Source organism: Muscardinus avellanarius (genome assembly GCF_963383645.1).
Source record: "Muscardinus avellanarius genome assembly, chromosome: 22".
Classification (NCBI taxonomy): domain Eukaryota; kingdom Metazoa; phylum Chordata; class Mammalia; order Rodentia; family Gliridae; genus Muscardinus; species Muscardinus avellanarius.
The window spans coordinates 15,123,965-15,140,533 of NC_137808.1; the positions used below are offsets into that span (position 1 = coordinate 15,123,965).

The following is a 16,569-nucleotide window of genomic DNA, read 5'->3' on the forward strand; positions in this document are numbered from 1 at the left end:
AGGAGGACCGCAGGTTCGAGACCGGCCTCAGCAACTTAGCGAGGCCCTCAGCAACCTAGTGAGACCCTGTTTCAAAACAAAGAAAATAAACACGGGGGTGTAGCTCACAAGTAGAACGGCCCCGAGTTCAATCCTCAGTGCCAAACCCCCAAAAGCAAACAAACAAAAAACCCTCTGAGATTTCCAAGACTTTCGTCGAGGGCCCAGAGACCCCGACAGCAGGTATTCCTGCCGAGGACCCCGTGACGTTGATGCTGCTCTTTTTCCTCCCGTGGCTGCCGCTAGACCGAGACGAGTGCTTGATGGGCACTCACGATTGTAGCCGGCGACAGTTCTGTGTGAACACCCTGGGATCCTTCCACTGTGTCAACCACACACTGCTGTGTGCCGAGGGCTATATCCTCAACGCGCACAGGAAGTGCGTGGGTAAGCCAGAGCCCCGCCCGCGCTGCTCCACGCCAGCCCGCGTCGCGGCCACATGCTAAAGGGCCCGCCCTTTGCATCTGAGCCCCACACCGCGCCCCGTGCTCCGCGTCACGCAGTGTCCTGGTGTCTCTTCCTGCTTGTCCTCCGGTCGCTAACGAGGGGTCAGATTGTGGGCAACAGGACAGCGCCGGGGGCTCTGCAGGAGGGAGGCCTGGGGGGAGCAGGAACCCGCTCATAGCTCTGTGACCCTGGTCAAATGACCCGTCTTTTCTCCCCCCTGGAGGAAGACGCTCCAAGCCGGGCGCGGTGGCGCAGACCTGTGATCCCAGTGTTTGGGAGGCAGACATGGGAGGATCACAGGTCTGAGGCCAGCTTCGGCATCTTACTGAGATACGCAGCAACCCAGCAAGGTTCTGTTTTAAAATATTAATAAAAGCCGGGCGCAGTGGCGCGCGCTTGTCATCCCAGCGTTTGGGAGGCGGAGACAGGAGGTTCGTGCGCAGCCTCAGCTACTTAGCGAGGCCCTTTGCAACTCAATGAAAGCCTGTTTCAAAATAAAGAATAAAAAATAGGGCCGTGAGTGTAGCTCAGAGGTAGAATGCCCCTAGGTTCCATCCCCAGTACTGCAAAAATAAATAAACAAACAAACAAACAAATAAATAAATAAATAAATGCATGCTTGGGGTGTATCTTGGAGGTAGAATTGCTTAGGGTTTAATCCCCAGTACCACTCCATCCCCCTAAAAAAAAGGCTATCGATCCCCCATTGATACTGCGTCCGGGGCATCGTGAACGTGGTGCCCCAACGGCTTGCGCTGCCCTTAGCCACATTCAGAATCCCATCCGGCTGAGCGTGGTGGCGCGTGCCTGTGGTCCTCGCACTTGGGAAGATTGCAGGTTGGTTAGCAAGATTCTCACCACCCAAATGAAACCCTGTTTCCAAATAAAGAAAAAAACAGGGCTGGGGGGAGTAGCTGGGAAGGAGAATTCCCCTGGTTTTTAATCCCTAGTACGAGAGAGAGAGAGAGAGAGAGAGAGAGAAGGGAGAGAAGGAGGGAGGAGGAAGGAGGTAGAGAGCAGGAGGGAGGAGAGAGCAGGAGGGAGGAGGGAGAGAAGGAGGGAGGAGGGAGAGGAGGAGGGAGGAGGGAGAGAGAAGGAGGGAGGCGAGAGAAGGAGGGAGGAGGGAGGAGGGAGGAGGGAGGCGAGAGAAGGAGGGAGGAGAGAGGAGGAGGGAGGAGAGAGAAGGAGGGAGGAGGGAAAGAGGAGGAGGGAGGAGAGGGGAGGAGGGAGAGAGGAGGAGGGAGGCGAGAGGAGGGAGGAGAGAGGAGGGAGGAGGGAGGCGAGAGAAGGAGGGAGGAGAGAGGAGGAGGGAGGAGGGAGAGGGAGCAGGGAGAGAGGAGGGGAGAGAGAGAAAGTCAGACAGACAGAGACACGCACTGATCTGCAGGTGAAGGACGGATGCTCGGCCCCGCCGTGCCACCCGCTCGCTGTGTGGGCTGAGCAGAGGAGCACAGCGGGAGGACGACCCGTGCCAGCCTGCGGCAGCCCCAGCTGGCAGCGCCTCCCTGTCTTTGCTGTGCCGGTGTGGCGGGCTGGGCTCCGGCTGCGCTGTGGGGGGAGGAGAGGGCCTGATGCTGCCCCGAGCCTCCACAGAGCCAGGGGAGCCCCTTCCAAAGGGTGGGTGGTCCCAGATAGCGCAGCAGGGACTTAGGCACGTCGTAGGAAAGATTGCACAGAGACACAGGGAGCGGGCATGTTATTCTCGCCAGCAGCATCTTGCTGCACCTTCTGGGAAAGGCCGAGCTCACGCCTGCCTCCAAGGACGGCTAGATGGAAATCTGGAAAGAGCCGCCAGAGCAGGAGAAGGAAGAGCCTGGGCATGAGTGAGGAAACAGAATCCTAAGCCAGCGCGGTGGCGCACGCTTACCATCCCAGCCCTTGGGAGGCCGAGACCTGGAGTACCGCAGATTCAAGGCCAGCCTCAGCTACTTAGAGGGGTCCTCTGCAACTTAGTGAGACCCTGTTTCAAAATAAAGAATAAAAATAATTGGGCTGGGGTGTAGCTTGGAGATAGAATGTCCCTGGGTTCAATCCCCAGCACTACAAAAATAAATAAATAAGAAAAATAAAATAGGGCTGGGGGTGTAGCTTGGAAGTAGAATGCCCCTGGGTTTAATCCCCAGCACTACAAATTAATAAATTAATTAGAAAATAAAATAGGGCTGGGGATGTAGAGCAGAGGTAGAATGCTCCTGGGTTCAATCCCCAGCATTGCAAAAAGTAATCAATCACTCAATCAATGAATAAACTAAAATAGGGCTGGAGGTGTAACTGGGAGGTAGAATGTCCCTGGGTTCAATCCCCAGTATTGCAAAAATAAATAAATAAATAAATAAATAAATAAATAAATAAATAAATAAATAAAATAGGGCTGGGGGTGTAGCTCGGAGGTAGAATGTTCCTAGGTTTAATCCCCAGCACTGCAATAAATAAATAAATATTTAAAAAATAAAATAAGGCTGGGGGTGTAGCTCGGAGATAGAAAGCCCCAGAGTTCAATCTCTGGTTATCATTGACAAAATAAAATGGAATGAAAAAGGATAGGTAGTGTGTGCGTTCAGGGCACTGGGCCAGACCCTGCCTTCTTCTCTGTGCTTGGGGCCATGTCCAGCCTGGACGGCGCTGGCTGGGCGGCCGCCACCCACAGTCTGTGCCAGGCCCCGCCAGGGCCCAGAGCGCAGCTCTCGAACCTGCTTGCAGCGCCGGGCAGCTCTCCGCGGCGGCCGGTGTGTGTGTCTGGGGAGGTGGCTCCGGGGCCTGCGGTCCGCCCTCCCCTGGCCCCGCGGCCCTGCGCCATCCAGCCGGGGTCTGGAGCCGCGGCCTGGCTTGCTAAGCAGGGTCCCCGGGCGGCTGGGAAGAAGAGCCATTCAGCAAAGTTTATGAGCGCACGGTTTCTCGGCCCCTTTCTTTGCCCTGCACACTCTGTCCTCTCCGTTTCCCGCACTCGTCCATGTCGTCACCCTTAGGTGCTGTCTCATCGTCTCCCCCCTCCTCTGGACATCTGCCCGCGTCTCTGAGCGCCTCCTGTGTTGACCAACCCAGGCGGGTGGAAAGGGAGGCTGAGGGCCAGGGGGTGCATGGCCTCTGCAGCCAAACGCCCTGGGTTCAAGCCCTGGTCCCGACTGGATTTACTCCCTGACACTCTAGACTAAGCACTTCACCTCCTCTTTAGCACTGACCTCAAGAAATCACTGTGAGCCGGGCGCGGTGGCGCACGCTTGTCATCCCCGCGCTTGGGAGGTGGAGACAGGAGGATCGTGCAGGTTCGAAGCCAGCCTCGCTGGCTTAAGAGACCCTGTTTCCAAATAAAAAATATAAAATAGGTCTGGGAGTGTAGTTCAAAGGTTGAAGGGTTTCCAGGCACCCCAGTACCACCAAAAAAAAAAAATAATAATAATAAAAAAGAAAGAAAAGAAATCATTGTGGCCTGGTGCAGTGGCGCCCACATGTAATCTCAGTACTTGGGAGGCTGAGACAGGAGGATTGAGGGTTCACAGGCAGCCTCCACAATTTAAGGAGATCCTTGGCCACCCATTGAAACCCTGTGGCAAAATAAAAAGTAAAACGTGCTCGAGACAGGAGCATGCCTGCAATCCTAGTACTTGGGAGGCGGAGACAGGAGGATCGCAGGTTTGAGGAAGCCTCAACAAGTCCCGAGTCGCTCATTAACCTAGCGAGACCTTGCTTCCAAATAAGAAATAAAATCAGGCTGGAGGGTGTGGCTTGAAGGTAGAATGCCTCTGGGTTCAGTCCCCAGTTCCAAAATAAAACGGGTTTGGGGAATGTAGCTTGGAGGTAGAATTCCCCTGGGTTCAATTTCTAGCACCAATAAACAAACAAAAACAAAAACCCCCAAAATGATGATTGTGGCTAGGCGCAAGGGCATGTGCCTGTAATCCCAGTACTTGGGAGGCTGAGACAGGAGGATCACAGGTTCAAGGCCAGCCTCAGCTGGCTTAAGAGACCCTGTTTCCAAATAAAATATAAAATAGGTCTGGGAGTGTAGCCCGGAGGTAGAAGGCCTCTGGCCTCTGGGTTCCATCCCCAGTACCAAAAAAAAAAAAAAAAAAAAAAAAAAAATTAAAAAAAAGAACTTTGCTAGAAATTTTAAGTCATTATTACAGTTGTACACTGGGGCAGCCCGCAGAGGGGGTGAGCGCCCCAGCACGGGAGGTGTGTAAGCCGAAGAGGAACTCTGCCAGGGGCTCCCCCGCGTTTTAGCTCTGTGCTTTTTCGTGCCCGGCTCTTGGAGGCCTGTCTCGGTCCCTGGGGAAAGTGCTCCAGGTGTGCCAGGCTGGGAGACGGTGGAGGAGGGACGGGCCATCCTGCGCAGGGTCAGCGTGACTGGTGCGTGCCTTTTGCCACACCCCTTCTGGGACACTAGTCTGGAATGGGGCTGGCCATCCCGGGACAGCACACCTGTCTCAGGGACACACACACCTGGGCCCCCAAACTCTCCCTAATCCCGAGCCCCGTCCAAACCTGGGTCTGCCTGGCCTGTAACCATTACGCTCCCCTCATAAGAGGAAGAGGTTCTCCCTGTCTTTCCCACCCCCCACCTGGCGCCATAGTCGTAGCTAGCTGCAGCCCCGATATCTGCACCCTGGGGAAGCATTCCAGGGCCAGCGGACTCCCCTGTGGCCCCAGAGACCCATGGGATCACCCAGGGTCTCTCCCCAGCACCCACCTTCCTGTCTCTGCTGCTGGACTGGCCACGCTGTGTGGTCCACCCGTGTGGCCGCCAGAGCCCAGCACAGACCCGGTGCCAGCGGCGTGTCAGGCAGGAAGATAATCTAATGGGCGGCGAGCCTCTGGCCCGGCGCGGTGGCCCTGGTGACCTTTGGCGGGTGACATCTTTCTCTCCTCTCCCCCTTCCTTTGCCGGCTTCTCCCTTCCCCAGGCGTCCATCCCTAGAGCCCCAAGCCTCCTTGATACGGTGGCCCAGCCACCACCATCTCCTGCCTGGGTCCATCTCTGTGCCAGCCAGGGCGCCTGCTAGAAGTACCCCATGCCCTCTCCTCTGCGGGAGCCCCGGCGCCCACCCTCCCTCCCGGCCTCCTCTCATCCCTGGTCTCTCGTGGCCGCAGCCCGTCCTGCCTCCCGGCTGCCCCTGAACCTGTCCGTCCTCACATAGCTGTCCTGTCTGCTGGACCGTCAGCGTGGCTCCTTCTGTCGCCTCTCCAATCCTTCAGACGCCTCTGGGGGGCCCTCCCCCTGCTAACCAGGCACAGCACCCTCCTGCCCCGCACCCTGCGGTCTCCTCGGGCCTCCTGGTCCCCCTGTTGTGCCTGTGCGTGTTGGGGCGTCGGCTCCCCCCGGGCAGGCGCTTCCGTTTGTCTCGTCCAGTCGGCCCGTAGCTGGTGCTTAATAAATCCTTGTTGAATGAAGGGGTGCATGGGCACGGGGCGCCATCCGGGGCACAGGTGGTGAGTTCCCCGGGGGCGGGGCCTGGAGCTCCTGCCTCGGCGGCCTCAGGACCTTGGGCTCTGTGCCTGGAGCCTCCTGGAGGGCTCTGAGGCCGGCCTGGCTCTCCCCGCAGACATCAACGAGTGTGTGACGGATCTGCATACGTGCAGCCGGGGGGAGCACTGCGTCAACACCCTGGGCTCCTTCCACTGCTACAAGGCGCTCACCTGCGAGCCGGGCTTCGCGCTCAAGGATGGGGAGTGCACAGGTGAGGAGGCGGCCTGCCCTGCCTGATCCGCCCCTTGGCCAAAATGCCCAGCCCTGGGAGCGCCGCCTCAGGGCGACCCCTCCCAGATGCTGGCCACGCCCCCTGCTCTGACCACACCCATGCACTGGCCCCGCCCCCGGGAACACCTCCCAGATGCTGGCCACGCCTCTCTGCTCTGACCACACCCCATGCACTGGCCCCGCCCCTGGGGAAACACCTCCCAGGTGCTGGCCACGCCTCTCTGCTCTGACCACACCCCATGCACTGGCCCCGCCCCTGGGGAAACACCTCCCAGGTGCTGGCCACGCCCCCTGCTCTGACCACACCCATGCACTGGCCCCGCCCCCCGGGAACACCTCCCAGATGCTGGCCACGCCTCTCTGCTCTGACCACACCCCATGCACTGGCCCCGCCCCTGGGGAAACACCTCCCAGGTGCTGGCCACGCCTCTCTGCTCTGACCACACCCCATGCACTGGCCCCGCCCCTGGGGAAACACCTCCCAGGTGCTGGCCACGCCCCCTGCTCTGACCACACCCATGCACTGGCCCCGCCCCCCGGGAACACCTCCCAGATGCTGGCCACGCCTCTCTGCTCTGACCACACCCCATGCACTGGCCCCGCCCCTGGGGAAACACCTCCCAGGTGCTGGCCATGCCTCTCTGCTCTGACCACACCCCTGCACTGGCCACGCCCCCGGGGAACACCTCCCAGGTGCTGGCCATGCCTCTCCTCTGACCACACCCCGGCACTGGCCCCGCCCCCCGGCAATACCTCCCAGACGCTGGCCATGTCCCCTCTCCTCTGACCACACCCCTGCACTGGCCCCGCCCCCCGGCAATACCTCCCAGATGCTGGCCTCCCTGACCAACCCCTGTACTGGCCCCGCCCCCGGGCAACCCTTCCCAACAATTGGTCACACCCCCTGCTCCCTGACCGGCTCCTCCCTGCAGTGGCCCCGCCCCAGGCAACACCTCCTACCAACTTGCCACGCCTCCGGGGCAACCCTCCCAGCTGCTGGCCACGCCCCCTCGGCTCTGATCACACCCCTGCCCAACTCCTCCCTGCTCTGGCCCTGCCCCTGGGCAACACCTCCCAGCAGCTGGCCACTGCCCCTCAGCTCCAATCAAGCTCTGGCCAGCCCCTCCTTGCACTGGTCCCATCCAGGTCAGCCCCACCCAGCGGATGGCCACGCCCCCTCTGCACCCTCTCCCTGTAGCCCCTCTGCCCCTGGCCCCGCCCATCCCTGTAGCTAGCCACGCCCCATCCCGTGCCAGGCCCCACCCTGATCAGTCCCTTCCTGTAGCCAACCGGGGGCTTCCCAGGGCTCGGCCCAACCCCCTATTTCTAGGCTCCGCCCCTGCCCAGCCCACCTCATGCCTGGCTAGCCCCTCCTACAGCTGACCATACCCTTCCCAGCTCCCTGCCGGCCCCTGTGCAAGGCTGCCTACCCCTGGTCAGCGCCACCCAATCCCAGCCAGCCCCTCCCACTCCTGGCCGCGCCCTCCCGTTCCTGGCCACGCCCATTCGCGCCGGCCACGCCCACTCCTGGTCAGCTCCTCCCCATCCGACCATGTCTGCCTCTATCCTACCACATCCTTCTTGCCTGCTTTTCCTCCTCTTTCCCTCCTTTCCTTCCTGTTTCCTTCTTTAGATTCAATCCAGGAGTGTTCTACTCCTGAGCTACACCCCTAAGTCTTACTTTAGTTACTATTTAGAGAACAGGGTCTCACCAAAGTGCCAAGAACTGTCACCACAACCCAGCAGAGACTTTTGTTTCAAAATAAAATATAAACCGGGCCTGGTGGTGCATGCTTGTAATCCCAGTACTTGGGAGGCTGAAAAAGGAGGATCTCAGGTTCAAAGACAGCCTCAGTAATTTAGTGAGGTTCTCATCAATTTAGTGAGACCTTGTTTCAAATATAAAAACTAAAATCGAGCCGGGCGTGGTGGCGCACACTTGTAATCCCTGCATTTGAGAGGCCGAGACAGGAAGATTGTGGTTTGAGGCCAGCCTCAGCTACTTAGTGAGGCCCTCTGCAACTTAGTGAGACCCTGTTTCAAAATAAAGAGTAAACCAGGTGTGGTGGCACACACTTTTTATCCCAGCGCTTGCGAGGCCAAGACAGGAAGATTGCACAGGTTCGAAGCCAGCCTCAGCTACTTAGTGAGGCTCTCAGCAACTTAGTGAGAACCTGTTTCCAAATAAAATATAAAAAAGGTCTGGGAGCGTAGCCTGGAGGTAGAAGGCCCCTGGGTTCCACCCCCAGTACCACCAAAAAAATTAAAAAAATAATAAAAAAATAGGGCAGGGGATGTATGTAGTTAGGAGGTAGAATGCCCTGGGTTCAGTCCCCAGTAGCACACACATGCACACACGCACGTATCCCCAGCCCCGTCCTATAAAGGGGGAACCCAAGGACGGAGCTGGTCACGGTGTCCGCTTCCCAGGTGTGGGGATGAATTAGACCAGGGCATCCTGGGTGCTCGTAATGTGCATGCCTCCTAACGAGAAAGCAGCGTGGCCGTGTGGTCCTGGCCGCTGGGACCTGCTGGGCCAGCCTCTCTGGACACCTTGGTGCCCGCCCAGGTCCCGGTGTCCCGAGGGCAGGGCCGCTGGGCGGAGGGCGACAGCCACCTGTCCAGCGCCCTCCACGCCCGCCTCTGTGTGGCAGATGTGGACGAGTGTGCGACGGGCACCCACAGCTGCCAGGCGGGCTTCTCATGCCAGAACACCCAGGGTGCCTTCTACTGCCAGGCGCGCCAGCGCTGCATGAAGGGCTTCCTGCAGGACCCGGAGGGCAACTGCGTGGGTGAGTGGGGCTGCGGGGCGCGGGGGAACTGGGGGGCTTTGGAGACCCGGCTCATCTGCTCGCTCTTCTGGGAGCCTCAGCATGTCCCCGAGCTGTCTGTCTGTCCTTGGGTTAGGTATTTTGCCCATGGCCTCAGTTTACCCATCTGTGGGATCGGACTAGAAGAATACCTATCGAGTGTATTTTGTGTGCAGGCCTGGGGACTGAACTCAGGGACATTCTGCCTCCGAGCTACATCCCCAGCCCTATTTTATTTATTTATTTTTTTGTTTTGAAACAGTCTTGCTAGGTTGCTGAGGCTGGCCTCCAACACGATCCTCCTGCCTCAGCCTCCCAAGTACTGGGATTGCAAATGTGTGCCGCCACACCTGGCAGGTCAGATATTTTTCTTACCCCAGCAGATGACAGGAAGACCAGTAGGTGACATTAGGACCCGGTCGGTGCTCATACACATATCCAGAGACAACCGGAACCCAAGTTTCACAAGCAATACTCAACCACAGCAAAAGTCAGATTTTCCTTTTCACAGGATCCTGGGGGGTCCTTCTAGAATGATCCATACCATGTTCCTGGCTTGAGACCCGCGGTTTGATAGGCTGAGACCTAGCTGTCCTCGGGCGGATCGGAGATGCTACACTCTCCTTGTCTGTCCGCAACCCCTTCCCCAAAAGCCACTTGCCCAGCCAAAGAGCCAGAGGCCCCAACTTCCCAGAGGATGTGGGCCAGTCCCCCCAGTGGCCGGGCACCATCAGCCAGCCCCCAAAACATCAGAAGGCAGAGGGTAGGCGGGCGTGCTGGCACATGCCTGGAATCGCAGTACTTGGGAGGCTGAGCCAGGAGGATCTTAGGTTTGAGGACAGCCTCAGCAATTTAGCAAGACCCTTAAAAATGTATCGAGACAGCCAGGCATGGTGGCACGTGCTTGTGACCCCAGCATTCGGGAGGCTGAGACAGGAGGATCCGAGTTCGCGGACAGCCTCAGCTACTTAGTGAGGCCCTCTGCAACTCAGTGAGACCTTGCTTCCGAATAAAGAATAAAAACTAGGGCTGGGGGTGGAGCTCGGAGGTAGAATGCCCCTGGGTTCCATCCCCAGTACGGCAAAAAAACAAAAAATTTATCGAGACTGTGTTTTAAAATAAGAAATAAAATAGAGTTGGGGAGGCGTAGCTCAGGTAGATTGCCCCTGGGTTCAATCCCAAGTTACACACACACACACACACACACACACACACACACACACACACACACAGAGATTGGTGCGTTCCAGGGAGGCAGAGTGGCTTGTGCAAAGGCCCAGTGGTGGGCTGTGCCTGCAGACGCTATACTGCCAAGAAAAAAGCCATTCGGGCCGGGCGTGTGCAAGGGAGAGGCGGGGTGCGCAGTCCGGCCAGTCGGTGCCTGCGTATCACGCGGGATGGACAGCTCTCGCAGGAACAGGTGGACGGCTGGGGTCGTGGGCCCGGGTCGGGACGGCCGGGCTCCGCATGCCTGCTGGTCAGCCGCCCCTGTCTCTGCAGACATCAATGAATGCACGTCCCTGCCGGAGCCCTGCCGCCCCGGCTTCGGCTGCGTCAACACGGTGGGTTCCTACACTTGCCAGCGGAACCCGCTGGCCTGCAGGCGCGGCTACCACGCCAATGAGGACGGGTCCGCCTGCGTGGGTAAGGCCGGCCTGGCTCCCCTGCCGGTGGGAGGCGTTCGGGGGTGCAGCCGGGCCCGGCGTGTCTTACCGGCCCCCCCTGCCCACTCCCCAGATGTGAACGAGTGTGAGACAGGCGTGCACCGCTGTGGCGAGGGCCAGGTGTGCCATAACCTCCCCGGCTCCTACCGCTGCGACTGCAAACCCGGCTTCCAGCGTGATGCCTTCGGCCGGACCTGCATCGGTAGGCCGGGGGTGCTGGCCGCGGGCTCCAGGCTGCCCCTTCGCTGCCCCAGCCCCGGCCCTGGCCCTGGGCGGCACCGGGTGGCCACAGAGGGAGCTGGCTCTGGCCGCCCTCTGGGTGGGCCACCCACCCCGGCCTCCGCCCCTTGCAGACGTGAACGAGTGCTGGGCCTCGCCGGGCCGCCTGTGCCAGCACACCTGCGAGAACACGCTGGGCTCCTACCGCTGCTCCTGCGCCTCCGGCTTCCTGCTGGCCGCGGACGGAAAGCACTGCGAAGGTACCGCTGACCTGACCCCTGACCTATGACCCCGACCCCTGGCCCCAGGGGCGCAAGAGGGGGCACGGCTGTGCGGTACCCATGGAGGGGGCCGTCACTCCTTGGGCGGTGGTGTTAGGCAGCTAACACCGAGTAATTACTTAGCTGGACTTAGGTTCATTTGACTCAGGGTTTCAGAGGTCGGTCCAGAGCGGTCTGGCTCCAAGGCAGAAGCATGGCGGGGCCGGGCGTACGGTTAGAGTCCCTCCCCAAGGCCGCACCGTTAGGGACCCACCTCCTCCACACTCGCCACATCTGCGTCCAGTTGCCACCTGGACTCAGAATTGCAAATCCAGAGCCGGCCATGGGGGCGCACGCTTGTCATCCCCGCGCTCGGGAGGCCGAGACAGGAGGATCGCGCAGGTTCGAAGCCAGCCTCGGCTACTTAGTGAGTGAGGCTCTCGGCAACTTAGTGAGACCCTTTTTCCAAATAAAAAATATAAAATAGGTCTGGGAGTGTAGCCCAGAGGTAGAAAGCCTCAGGGTTCCACCCCCAGTACCACCAAAAAAAAAAAAAAAAAAAGCCGGCCGTGGGAGCGCACACTTGTAATCCCAGCATTCAGGAGGCTGAGATCAGAGAATCGTGGTTTGCGGCCAGCCTCAGCTACTTAGTGAGGGCCCTGCTTCAAAATAAAGAATAAGAAATAGAATCGGGGCGTAGCTTGGAGGTAGAATGCCCCTGGATTCCATCTCCAAAACGGCAAAAAAAAAAAAAAGAGATTTAGTGAGACTTGCCAACCTAGTGAGATCCCATTTCAAAATAAAAACTAAAAAGGGCTGGCAGTGTAGCTCAGTATCTCAGAGATAGGATGTCCCTGGGGTTCATTCCCCAGTACCAAAAAAAAAAAAAAAAAAAAAAAAAGAGGTAACCGGGCGTGGTGGCGCGCGCTTGTCATCCCGGCATTCGGGAGGCTGAGACCGTAGGATCGTGGTTCAGGGCCAGCCTCAGCTACTTAGCGAGGCCCTCTGCAACTCAGGGAGACCCTGTTTCAAAAGAAAGAATAAGAAATAGGGCTGGGGGCATAGCTCGGAGGTTTAACCTCCAGTGACACCCTCACCACACACACACACACACACACACACACACACACACACACACACACGGCTCCAGGTCACCCGGGAGAGAAGGACCCAGCCGTGACCACCTGCCGCCATCTATCTCCACAGATATCAACGAGTGTGAAACTCAGCGCTGCAGTCAGGAGTGTGCCAACATCTACGGCTCCTACCAGTGTTACTGTCGCCAAGGTTACCAGCTGGCGGAGGACGGGCACACCTGCACAGGTCGGCTCCTTCCCCTGCCCGGGGCCTGTCTTTTCCAGCGCTATCCTCGCCCATGTGCCAGGATCCCGGAGACCCCTTCCGGAGCTGGGGACACACGGGCTCGGGCATCGGGTCCCAGTTCAAACCCCAGCCCGGCAATTTCCCTGGGCAAGCGGCCGCTGTCCCTGGCCTCAGGCTCCTCCGCTGTGCGGCGGGGTCACCACCCCGGGTAGATGATGCTCACTGGGGCCGGTCCTCTCTCTGGCAGACATTGACGAGTGTGCCCAGGGCGCGGGCATCCTCTGCACCTTCCGCTGCCTCAACGTGCCAGGGAGCTACCAGTGTGCGTGCCCGGAGCGGGGCTACACCATGATGGCCAACGGGAGGTCCTGCAAGGGTAAGTGACGGGATAGCCGCCGCCGCCGCCGCCGCCAGTGGTCACGTTAGCTGAGGTCTGTGCCCGGGAGGAGAAGGGCCTCTTATCGCTCTGTTACCTGAGACTTGCCAGGCTTGGACTCGAGTCCACCCCCAGCGACACACACACACACACACACACACACACACACACACACACTACTTGAGTTCAGCCCCACTGGTTGCCAAACGCTGACGGCACCTGCCCCCTCCCCAGGAGAGCCGGCCCCCTCCAGACCCTCGGAGCTGCCCCCTCCCTGGACGTCCCTAGCGTGTGGCCTTCCGGCCAAGGCCAGGCCCCTGGCCGGCCCTCAGCATGTGCTTGGTGCCCGGGGGTTGGGCCGGCCTCCAACTGCCTCCACCGCCTCCTCTCCTCCCCTAGACCTGGACGAGTGTGCGCTGGGCACCCACAACTGCTCCGAGGCTGAGACCTGCTACAACATCCAGGGCAGCTTCCGCTGCCTGCGCTTTGAGTGTCCTCCGAACTACGTCCAGGTCTCCGAAACGTGAGTGCCCCCGCCCGGCCTGGGACCCGGGGACCCTGCCCCGACCCGGTGCGCCTGGCCAGCCTCCCACACAGGCACAGACGACGTGTTAGTTTCGCTGAGTATAAAATTCCCCCAACGTTAAGCACTCTTTGGAGAAATATTTTTATTTTTTTAATTTTTGTGGTACTGGGGATGGAGCCCAGGAGCGTTCTTCCTCCAAGCTGCACCCCCCAGCCCTGTCGTTTATTCTTTATTTTGAAACCGGGTCTCACTGAGTTGCGGAGGGCCTCGCTAAGTAGCTGAGTCTGTCCGCGAACCGCGATCCTCCTGACCCAGCGTCCCGAGTGCTGGGATTATAAGCGTGCGCCACTACGCCCGGCCGATTTTTTATTCTTTATTTTGAAGTGAGGTTTCACTAAGTCGCAGAGGGCCTCACTAAGTACCTAAGGCTGTCCACAAACCTCAGTCCTCTGGTCTCAGCCTCCCAAATGCTGGGATTACAAGGGTGCACCAGCACCCCCGGCTTTAAAAATAACAAATTAATAAAATAAGCCAGGCCTGGTGGCACACACCTGAGACAGAAAGATGGCAGGTTTGAGGCCAGCCTCAGCAATTTGGAACCTGTTTCCAAATTAAAATAAAAAACAATTAGGCTGGGGATGTAGCTTGATGGTAGAACAGCCCTAGGCTCATTCCTCACAGAAACAAACAAGCAAAAAACCAAGGAAAAAAGGATAAATTTTTTTTTTTTTTTGGTGGTACTGGGGTTCCTGGCAGCCCTTCTACCTCCGGGCTACATTCCCAGACCTAGTTTTACATTTTTATTTGGAAACAGGGTCTCCTAAGCCAGCGCCCGCGGCTGGCTTCGAACCTGCGCCATCCTCCTGTCTCCGCCTCCCAAGCGCGGGGATGACAAGCGTGCCCACCACGCCCGGCAAAAAAAGGATAGTTTAAAAAACAGTCTGGGGGGAGCTGGGCGCGGAGGCGCATGCTTGTCATCCCAGCGTTCGGGAGGCTGAGACCGGAGGATGGCGGTTCGCGGGCAGCCTCGGCTACTTAGTGAGGCCCTCGGCAACTCAGTGGGACCCTGTTTCAAAATAAAGAATAAAAAATATAGCAGGGGGTATAGCTCGGAGGTGGAATGCCCCTGGGTTCCATCCCCAGACCCGCAAAAAAAGAAAAAAAGAAAGAAAGAAAAAAAAAGTCTGGGAGTGTAGCTTGGTGTTAGGTAGCCCTGGGTTCAGTCCCCAGTACCAAATAAATAGAGAGATTCATGGTAGATGATGGATGGATGGATGGATGGATGGATGGATGGATGGATAGATAAAAATCCAGCCCGGTGGTGGCACACCAGTGTAAGATAACTAAACCAAGGACTTAGTTTGTAACAATGCTTAGACACCTACTTCATATAGTTTTCATTGTAACAGATGTGTAGAATAACAAACTGTTACTAATACAGGAAGCTAGAACTTTGGTTACTATCTTTGCATTTTCTCTTGACATCAAAAGCTATCCTAGCCGGGCGCTGCGGGGCACGCTCGTCATCCCTGCGCTTGGGAGGCGGAGACAGGAGGATGGCGCGGGTTTGAAGCCAGCCAGCCGCGCTGGCTTAGGAGACCCTGTTTCCAAATAAAAATATAAAATATAGGTCTGGGAGTGTAGCCCGGAGGTAGAAGGGCTTCCAGGAACCCCAGTATCACAAATAATAAATAAATAAATAAATAAATAAATAAATAAATAAATAAGGCAGGGAGTGTAGCTCAGAAGTCAAATGCCCCAAGTTCAATCCCTGGCACCAAGAAGGAGAAGGAGGAGCCGGGCGTGGTGGGCACGCTTGTCATCCCCGCTCTTGGGAGGCGGAGACAGGAGGATGGCGCAGGTTCGAAGCCAGCCTCGCCGGCTTAAGAGACCCTGTTTCCAAATAAAAATATAAAATAGGTCTGGGAGTGTAGCCCGGAGGTAGAAGGGCTTCCAGGAACCCCAGTACCACCAAATAAATAAATAAATAAATAAATAAATAAATAAATAAATAAATAAAATAATAATAATAAATAGAAAAATAAAAAAAAAAATAAAATGGGTCTGGGAGTGTAGCCCGGAGGGAGAAGGGCTTCCAGGAACCCTGGGGGCTGTCCCCACGGAGCTGGCGGGGGTCCGGGCGCCCCGTCCCCTCTCCCGCCGGCTCAGGCCGTGGTCCCTCGTCCTCGCAGGAAGTGTGAGCGCACCACGTGCCTGGACCTCGCCGAGTGCCAGGCCTCGCCGGCGCGCATCACCCACTACCAGCTCAGCTTCCAGACGGGGCTCCTGGTCCCCGCGCACATCTTCCGCATCGGCCCCGCGCCCGCCTTCGCCGGCGACACCATCGCCCTGACCATCACCAGGGGCAACGAGGATGGCTTCTTCGGGACCCGCCGGCTCAACGCCTACACGGGCGTGGTGTTCCTGCAGCGCCCGGTGCTGGAGCCCCGGGACTTCGCCCTGGACGTGGAGATGAAACTCTGGCGCCAGGGCTCCGTCACCACCTTCCTGGCCAAGATGGACATCTTCTTTACCGCCTTCGCCCCCTGAGGTGCTGCCCGGCGGCTCCCCTCCCTGGCAGCACGGCCGGATCCCGCTTATTGCTTTTGAAAATTAACTTAATTTTTTTTTTTTTTTTTTGTACTGGGGAATCCAACCCAAGGGCATTCTACCTAAGCTCTGCCCCCAGCACGATTTTATTATTTGTTGAAATTGAGAGACGGGGGTCCCACTGAGTGAGTTTCCGAGACCGGCCTCCAACCTGCTATCCTCCCGCCTCAGCCTCCCAAGTACTGGGATGACAGGCGTGTGCTGCCACGCCCCACAAATGACTTTGATTTTGTTAACTGGGCTCCTGGGCCTCCTGAGCCCTCGCAGGGGGGAGCTTGCTAGCGTGAGAAAAGGTCACGATCACCGGAGGCCCCGCGGGTGCCGGCCGGCGGCCCCGTACCAACAGGCGGCCCAGGACACAGCGAGCGGTCACGCCAGGGCATGGCTGCCTGTTCCCAAAGCTGCCGTCACATCTCATGGCGTACTAGTCTTTACTTTTTTACATAAACAAAATCTTTAAAAGTGTTTTTCATTTAATTATAAAAGTAGTACATATACATTGTAAAAAAAAATTCAAAATACTGCCAAAGGGTCATAAAGTAAAAAAAAAAAAAAAAAAAAAAAAAGTAAAATCCCGCTTCGTCCCTTTCATAAAGCATTA

The 16,569-nt window shown here is 57.7% G+C and overlaps 1 protein-coding gene across 2 annotated transcripts in view; it reads left to right on the forward strand.

Annotated features, from left to right (window-relative positions):
* The window catches only part of FBLN2 (fibulin 2), a gene marked incomplete at both ends in the record, with an annotated part of 37,513 nt that extends 21,605 nt beyond the window's left edge, over nt 1-15,908 (forward strand). The window contains 10 exons of one of the 2 annotated variants that reach the window (XM_080718094.1): nt 286-426; nt 6,026-6,160; nt 8,835-8,972; nt 10,491-10,634; nt 10,728-10,856; nt 11,008-11,133; nt 12,340-12,456; nt 12,704-12,832; nt 13,232-13,355; nt 15,551-15,908. In XM_080718094.1, the coding sequence (XP_080574220.1) occupies nt 286-426; nt 6,026-6,160; nt 8,835-8,972; nt 10,491-10,634; nt 10,728-10,856; nt 11,008-11,133; nt 12,340-12,456; nt 12,704-12,832; nt 13,232-13,355; nt 15,551-15,908 (1,541 nt within the window). The remainder of the gene's footprint in view (nt 1-285; nt 427-6,025; nt 6,161-8,834; nt 8,973-10,490; nt 10,635-10,727; nt 10,857-11,007; nt 11,134-12,339; nt 12,457-12,703; nt 12,833-13,231; nt 13,356-15,550) is intronic. The other variant, XM_080718095.1, reaches the window with a different exon arrangement.
* Between the last annotated feature and the right edge of the window lie 661 nt (nt 15,909-16,569).